This window comes from Oncorhynchus gorbuscha, linkage group LG17 (assembly GCF_021184085.1).
Source record: "Oncorhynchus gorbuscha isolate QuinsamMale2020 ecotype Even-year linkage group LG17, OgorEven_v1.0, whole genome shotgun sequence".
Classification (NCBI taxonomy): Eukaryota; Metazoa; Chordata; class Actinopteri; order Salmoniformes; family Salmonidae; genus Oncorhynchus; species Oncorhynchus gorbuscha.
In genome coordinates this window covers 34,969,469-34,978,059 of record NC_060189.1, presented here as the reverse complement: position 1 = coordinate 34,978,059, position 8,591 = coordinate 34,969,469, and the positions used below count along the sequence as shown (strand labels likewise).

The 8,591-nt window shown below is 52.6% G+C and overlaps 1 protein-coding gene across 5 annotated transcripts in view; it reads right to left on the bottom strand.

The window, feature by feature from the left end:
• Positions 1–8,591, bottom strand: part of LOC124001919 (neuronal PAS domain-containing protein 3-like) — a 406,591-nt gene that overhangs the window by 50,358 nt on the left and 347,642 nt on the right. For all 5 annotated transcript variants that reach the window (XM_046309078.1, XM_046309079.1, XM_046309080.1 and 2 more), the window contains one exon: positions 5,289–5,466. In XM_046309078.1, the coding sequence (XP_046165034.1) occupies positions 5,289–5,466 (178 nt within the window). The remainder of the gene's footprint in view (positions 1–5,288; positions 5,467–8,591) is intronic.

Genomic DNA, 8,591 nt, shown 5'->3' with positions numbered 1-8,591 from the left:
CTGCATGTATGCAAAATAGACTGTTGATAACACTATTATATCCTGCAGGTATGGCTGGGGAAGAAGATGTGACATCCCTGTTGGTGGAGCTGAGAGAGGATGTACAAAAGGCGGTCTGTGGTGTGTGTGTGTGTGTGTGTGTGTGTGTGTGTGTGTGTGTGTGTGTGTGTGTGTGTGTGTGTGTGTGTGTGTGTGTGTGTGTGTGTGTGTGTGTGTGTGTGTGTGTGTGTGTGTGTGTGTGTGTGTGTGTGTGTGCGTGCGTGTGCGTGTGCGTGTGTGTGTGTGGGCGGGGGGGTCGCTGTCTGTGTGTGTGTGTTTATGGGTAAAGTGGGAGGTGACAAGAGGATGGAAAAACCTGGCATTCCCTTAAACACTGCCCGCTTTCTCTTTCACTTGGCTGCCAGAGAGAGAGAGAGAGAGAGAGAGAGAGAGAGAGAGAGAGAGAGAGAGAGAGAGAGAGAGAGAGAGAGAGAGAGAGAGAAGAGAGAGAAAGAAAGAAAGAAAGAGACAGAGAGCGAGGGAGAAAAAGGAGAAAGGGACAGGAAGTGGTGGAGGTGGGAAAGTGTTGGGTGCCCTTTTTCTGTTCCTACAGCCCATCCATAATGAGTCCCTGTGTACACAAATAAATCTCAATGTCAGGAGCCCTAACGCTCATTAGATACCCTCTTTATTTTTCTCTCTCTCTCTCTCCTCGCCAAAGAAATGAACATTGGAAAGCACTCCTACACAGTCTCTCCCTCTCCTCTCTTCTTCCGCTGCTCTGCCAGTGTGAAATATCTCCTGCCGGGGAAAAAAGGTACGAAAAGGACAAAACCACAAATGTGGAACTTCAATTAATTTAAAGCCCCAATCAGCAAAGAATAAATCCTTCGCAGATCTAATTACTGAGTCTCTCCGAAGACCCGGGCCGACCAGCCAATCTTCCTCCTGTTTGAACAGCTTGATGAACTAAGGGACTGATGGATATCAAGTCATTTTGTTTAATTTATAAATGGATTTTCCCCTAATACTTAAATTATCATCAGTACAACACAATGAAAATGGGAACATTTGGAAGGCAAAGCCTATAACAGGCCTGAAAAGAATCCCAATGAGGAATGTCACCTCTTTTCATTCCTTCTATACAATTCCTTCTCTAATTAAATTGGGGAAGGAGGCAGGGTGGGTAAGCTTGTGTTACAGTACGGCTGGGCTTCACAGTCTCTCTCTCCACTGTCCCTGTGAGGATCTGGGGCATTGCTGGAGACACTCATCAGACGTATCATGTCACACACATACCCTTCATTACAGAAATCCCCCACAGACTGGTCTGAGAGTGAGTCAACAGCCAAATGAATCTACTGTTGTTCTTACTTGACACTACAAGGATAAAATGCAGCAACTCAGTACTGACATGGTCTAAACTGTCTGTACTCTATTGTAAAAACAATAACAAAATCAGGTATTCCAGCCAAACACCCAAACTCATAATAGCTTTTCAAATATCCAAAGTAAAGCAATTACAAAACAGCATAAAAATGCCAAAAGCTCTCCCTTTTGAAACCATGTTGAAGATGGCACATTTTGTTCTAATGTTAACACCAATCATTTTTTTCATTAAAAGCCACCCCATCCCCCTCTACACTGTCTCCCTCACCCCCCCATCCCCCTCTACACTGTCTCCCTCACCCCCCATCCCCCTCTACACTGTCTCCCTCACCCCCCATCCCCCTCTACACTGTCTCCCTCACCCCCCATCCCCCTCTACACTGTCTCCCTCACCCCCCATCCCCCTCTACACTGTCTCCCTCACCCCCCATCCCCCTCTACACTGTCTCCCTCACCCCCCATCCCCCTCTACACTGTCTCCCTCACCCCCCCATCCCCCTCTACACTGTCTCCCTCACCCCCCATCCCCCTCTACACTGTCTCCCTCACCCCCCATCCCCCTCTACACTGTCTCCCTCACCCCCCATCCCCTCTACACTGTCTCCCTCACCCCCCATCCCCCTCTACACTGTCTCCCTCACCCCCCCATCCCCCTCTACACTGTCTCCCTCACCCCCCCATCCCCCTCTACACTGTCTCCCTCACCCCCCCATCCCCCTCTACACTGTCTCCCTCACCCCCCATCCCCCTCTACACTGTCTCCCTCATCCCCCCATCCCCCTCTACACTGTCTCCCTCACCCCCCCATCCCCCTCTACACTGTCTCCCTCATCCCCCCATCCCCCTCTACACTGTCTCCCTCACCCCCCATCCCCCTCTACACTGTCTCCCTCATCCCCCCCATCCCCCTCTACACTGTCTCCCTCACCCCCCCATCCCCCTCTACACTGTCTCCCTCACCCCCCCATCCCCCTCTACACTGTCTCCCTCACCCCCTGTCTCCCTCATCCCCTCTACACTGTCTCCCTCACCCCCCATCCCCCTCTACACTGTCTCCCTCCCCCCATCCCCCCATCCTCCCTCTACACCCCCTGTCTGTCCCCTCACCCCCCCATCCCCCTCTACACTGTCTCCCTCACCCCCCATCCCCCTCTACACTGTCTCCCTCATCCCCCCATCCCCCTCTACACTGTCTCCCTCACCCCCCATCCCCCTCTACACTGTCTCCCTCACCCCCCATCCCCCTCTACACTGTCTCCCTCACCCCCCCATCCCCCTCTACACTGTCTCCCTCATCCCCCTCTACACTGTCTCCCTCACCCCCCCATCCCCCTCTACACTGTCTCCCTCATCCCCCTCTACACTGTCTCCCTCACCCCCCCATCCCCCTCTACACTGTCTCCCTCACCCCCCATCCCCCTCTACACTGTCTCCCTCACCCCCCCATCCCCCTCTACACTGTCTCCCTCACCCCCCATCCCCCTCTACACTGTCTCCCTCACCCCCCCATCCCCCTCTACACTGTCTCCCTCACCCCCCCATCCCCCTCTACACTGTCTCCCTCACCCCCATCCCCCTCTACACTGTCTCCCTCACCCCCCCCCATCCCATGTCTCCTATCCATCCCCAACTCTTCCCCTCTCCCACTCCCCCACCATCTCCCACCCCATCCCCCTGTCTCCTATCCATCCTCAACTCTCCCACCCCATCCCCAACTCTCCCACTCCCCCCACCATCTCCCACCCCATCCCCCTGTCTCCTATCCATCCTCAACTCTCCCACCCCATCCCCAACTCTCCCACTCCCCCCACCATCTCCCACCCCATCCCCAACTCTCCCACCATCTCCCGCCCCATCCCCCTGTCTCCTATCCATCCCCAACTCTCCCACTCCCCCACCATCTCCCACCCATCCCCAACTCTCCCACTCCCCCACCATCTCCCACCCCATCCCCCTGTCTCCTATCCATCCCCAACTCTCCCACTCCCCCACCATCTCCCACCCCATCCCCAACTCTCCCACTCCCCCCACCATCTCCCACCCCATCCCCCTGTCTCCTATCCATCCCCAACTCTCCCACTCCACCCACCATCTCCCACCTCATCCCCAACTCTCCCACTCCCCCACCATCTCCCACCCCATCCCCAACTCTCCCACTCCCCTCACCATCTCCCACCCCATCCCCTGTCTCTTATCCATCCCCAACTATCCCACTCCCCCACCATCTCCCACTCCCCCCACCATGCCCACCCCATCCCCCTGTCTCCTATCCACCCCAACTCTCCCACTCCCCCACCATCTCCCACCCCATCCCCAACTCTCCCACTCCCCCACCATCTCCCACCCCATTCCCAACTCTCCCACTCCCCCACCATCTCCCACCCCATCCCCCTGTCTCCTATCCACTCCCAACTCTCCCACTCCCCCCACCATCTCCCACCCCATCCCCAACTCTCACACTCCCCCACCATCTCCAACCCCATCCCCCTGTCTCCTATCCATCCCCAACTCTCCCACTCCCCCACCATCTCCCACCCCATCCCCAACTCTCCCACTTCCCCCACCATCTCCCACCCCATCCCCTGTCTCCTATCCATCCCCAACTCTCCCACTCCCTCCACCATCTACCACCCCATCCCCAACTCTCCCACTCCCCCACCATATCCCACCCCATCCCCCTGTCTCCTATCCATCCCCAACTCTCCCACTCCCCCCACCATCTCCCACCCCATCCCCCTGTCTCCTATCCATCCCCAACTCTCCCACTCCCCCCACCATCTCCCACCCCATCCCCCTGTCTCCTATCCATCCCCAACTCTCCCACTCCCCCACCATCTCCCACCCCATCCTCAACTATCCCACTCCCCCACCATTTCCCACCCCATCCCCAACTATCCCACTCCCCCACCATCTCCCACTCCCCCACCATTTCCTACCCCATCCCCCTGTCTCCTATCCACCCCCAACTCTCCCACTCCCCCACCATCTCCCACCCCATCCCCAACTCTCCCACTCCCCCACCATCTCCCACCCCATTCCCAACTCTCCCACTCCCCCACCATCTCCCACCCCATCCCCCTGGCTCCTATCCACCCCCAACTCTCCCACTCCCCCACCATATCCCACCCCATCCCCCTGTCTCCTATCCATCCCCAACTCTCCCACTCCCCACACCATCTCCCACCCCATCCCCCTGTCTCCTATCCATCCCCAACTCTCCCACTCCCCCACCATCTCCCACCCCATCCCCAACTCTCCCACTCCCCCACCATCTCCCACCCCATCCCCTGTCTCCTATCCATCCCCAACTCTCCCACTCCCCCACCATCTCCCACCCCATCCCCAACTCTCCCACTCCCCCACCATCTCCCACCCCATCCCCCTGTCTCCTATCCATCCCCAACTCTCCCACTCCCCCACCATCTCCCACCCCATCCCCCTGTCTCCTATCCATCCCCAACTCTCCCACTCCCCCACCATCTCCCACCCCATCCCCAACTCTCCCACTCCCCCACCATCTCCCACCCCATCCCCCTGTCTCCTATCCATCCCCAACTCTCCTACTCCCCCACCATCTCCCACCCCGTCCCCCTGTCTCCTATCCACCCCCAACTCTCCCACTCCCCCACCATCTCCCACCCCATCCCCTGTCTCCTATCCATCCCCAACTCTCCCACTCCCCCCACCATCTCCCACCCCATCCCAAACTCTCCCGCTCCCCCACCATCTCCCACCCCATCCCCAACTCTCCCACTCCCCCCACCATCTCCCACCCATCCCCAACTCTTCCCCTCTCCCACTCCCCCACCATCTCCCACCCATCCCAAACTCTCCCCCTCTCCCACTCCCCCCACCATCTCCCATCCATCTGCCTCCCTCTCCTCCCCCTTTGCCCACGGCGGGTGCCCTGTAAAGCCCACCTGGCTCGGGGGTCTCTGCGTGTGAGGAGGAGGAGGCAGAGCTGGCGCCGTCCTCTGTGGCAGTGCCCTGAGAGAGGAGGCCTCGGCCTGGAGGCAGCTTCATGCCCAGCTGCTCTGCCATCTCAACGTGGTCGCCAGGGTGGACGTAGTCAAACACACTGCTGCCTGTCAGCTCCACCTGCAGGGAGGAAGACATGAACAGGGACTATTAGTATTTATGCAGCAACATCCCACACACACACACATACCTACACACAGATACTAACAGTCCAGAGTATGTTGTCTTGTTTTTACAACAGCCTTTACTCTCCTAATAGGCTGAACCTGTGTGTGTGTGTGTGTGTGTGTGTGTGTGTGTGTGTGTGTGTGTGTGTGTGTGTGTGTGTGTGTGTGTGTGTGTGTGTGTGTGTGTGTGTGTGTGTGTGTGTGTGTGTGTGTGTGTGTGTGTGTGTGTCTCCAGAGGTATACAGGATCCTGTAACAACACAATTCCCATTCCTAATTCTAACCCCCCTCCCAAAATTCGAACTTAACACCCATAGAAAATTACAAGCTGCTTTAGTTATAAAATGAAATAAATGAAATCCCCTAACCTTTAAACACTCTCATTTACTAGGATGAAAACAGGATTTGCCATCGTTAATTGGGGATGACAAGGAAAACCAGCAGGCTGTTAATATGTCTCTGCCTCTAATACGAACCCCCTTCTTGAATATCCAATTGCATGGCGTTGGTATTTCCTTCAGTGTGTTTGTGTGTGTGTGTGTGTGTGTGTTGGTATTTCCTTCAATGTGTTTGTGTGTGTGTGTGTGTGTGTGTTGGTATTTCCTTCAGTGTGTTTGTGTGTGTGTGTGTGTGTGTGTGTGTGTGTGTGTGTGTGTGTGTGTGTGTGTGTGTGTGTGTGTGTGTGTGTGTGTGTGTGTGTGTGTGTGTGTGTGTGTGTGTGTGTGTGTGTGTGTGTGTGTGTTGGTATTTCCTAAAGTGCGCTGGTGGTGTTTGGCCATGCAGCGCTCACTGATCAGGTTGGGCCTACTGGGACCAGAGGATTACATGGGAATAATCCCTTTAATGTCAAATCCCTTTAAGCAATTTAGTCCTTCATAAATTATCATCTCAAGCAGAAACAATGATTAAGAAGTGAAATGATACACCAATACCGTGACGTGAACTTCCTGTTGTAGCTGTATGTGTTTACGATTTACAAGGTATTTGGGCGTGTCTTACTGTCTAGCCAAGAACACGACTTAAAATCAATTAAACATATTAAAACCATAAAATATAGCAGGCTGATGAAAGTGGTTGAACATAGCCTATAGTTTCACTAGAATCAAGTGGCACGATGAACCATAGAATTAGAATGAGTGGAACAGATATAGAACCTCTAACCATGGGCATTCAACTTCTACTCATTCTTATTTCTATATCTACTCATTCTTATGGGATGAACATCCTCTGTCTGCCGAATAGGCTGCTTTTACATCAAGCGTGAGGCAAGTTTAGCAAATGCATGAAGGTAGATACGAAAAACAAAGATAAACAAACCTATTACCCAACAATGTTATCGTTATTATTTCTTTGTTTTAGTGATGTCCTTGACCAAGAGGACACGCTAAAACGAATGAAACCAAATGAGGTCTCTGTTGTCAAACTTGATAGTGTCCCAACTTTGTAAATGACAAGCATGACGTTAATAATTTCGTAGAGGTCAACTGGACGGTAATGCCAGGAAAACAATGCCCACACTTTTGTCACCACGTCTTTTCATTTTTCATCACAAAGGTAAAACCACCCACACCATTGTTTAATCAAATGGTGACTATTTAATAGTAATAGCTTCTGAATCATTTCTGTCATGAAATCAACAAACCCCTGAGTCTCTCCAACATGTTTTGGTCCAAAGGTGTATCTAAGAACTTCCAGGCAGGACAGTACACAGCAAACAGACATAGTTCTGTTAAAGATATCCCGACACAATGTATACGGTGCCTTCGGGAAGAATTCAGACCACTTGACTTTTTTTTCACTTTTGTTACGTTACAGCCTTATTCTAAATTGATTCAATTGTTTTTTTCCTTCATCAATCTACACACAATACCACATAATGACAAAGCAAAAACAGGTTTTAAAAACACTAAAATATTACATTTATAAAAGTTTACTCAGTACATTGTTGAAGCACCTTTGGCAGCGATTACAGCCTTGAGTCTTTCTTGGGTATGACGCTACAAGCTTGGCACGCCTGTGTTTGGGGAGTTTCTCCTATTCTTGTCTGTAGATCCTCTCAAGCTCTGTCAGGTTAGTTGGGGAGCGTCGCTCCACAGCTATTTTCAGGTCTCTCCAGAGATGTTCGATCGGGTTCAAGTCTGGGCTCTGGCTGGGCCACTCAAGGACATTCAGAGACTTGTCCTGAAGCCACTCCTGCTTTGTCTTGGCTGTGTGATTAGGGTCTCTGTCCTGTTGGAAGATTAACCTTCATCCCAGTCTGAGGTCCTCTGGAGCAGGTTTTCATCAAGGATCTCTCTGTACTTTGCTCCGTTCATCTGTCACTCCATCCTGACTAGTCTCCTAGACCCTGCCGGGAAAAACATCCCCAGAGCATGATGCTGCCACCACCATGCTTAATTTTGACATCTTACACTGAGTATAACAAACATTAGGAACAACATCCTAATACTGAGTTACACCCCCCCATGCTGCCACCACCATGCTTCACCGTAGGGATGGTGCCAGGTTTCCTCCAGATGTGACGCTTGGCATTCAGGCCAAATAGTTCAATCTTGGTTTCATCAGACCAGATAATATTGTTTCTCATAGTCAGAGTCCTTTGGGTTCGTCTTGGCAAACTCCAAGCGGGCTGTCGTGTGCCTTTTACTGAGGAGTGGCTTCCGTCTGGCCACTCTACCATAAAGGGCTGATTGGTGGAGTGATGAAGAGATGGAAGGAGCTCTGTCAGGGTGACCATCGGGTTCTTGGTCACCTCCGTGACCAAAGCCCTTCTCCCCCATTGCTTAGTTTGGCCGGGCAGCCAGCTCTACGAAGAGTGTTGGTGGTTCCAAACTTCTTCCATTTAAGAATGATGGAGGCAGACATGTTGACCTTCAATGCTGCAGACATGTTTTGGTACCCTTCCCCAGATCTGTGCCTTTACACAATCATGTCTCTGAGCTCTACAGACAATTCCTTCGACCTCATGGCATGGTTTTTGCTCTGACATGCACTGTCAACTGTGGAACCTTATATAGACTGGTGTGTGTCTTTCCAAATAATGTCCAATCAATTGAATTTACCACAGGTGGACTCCAAT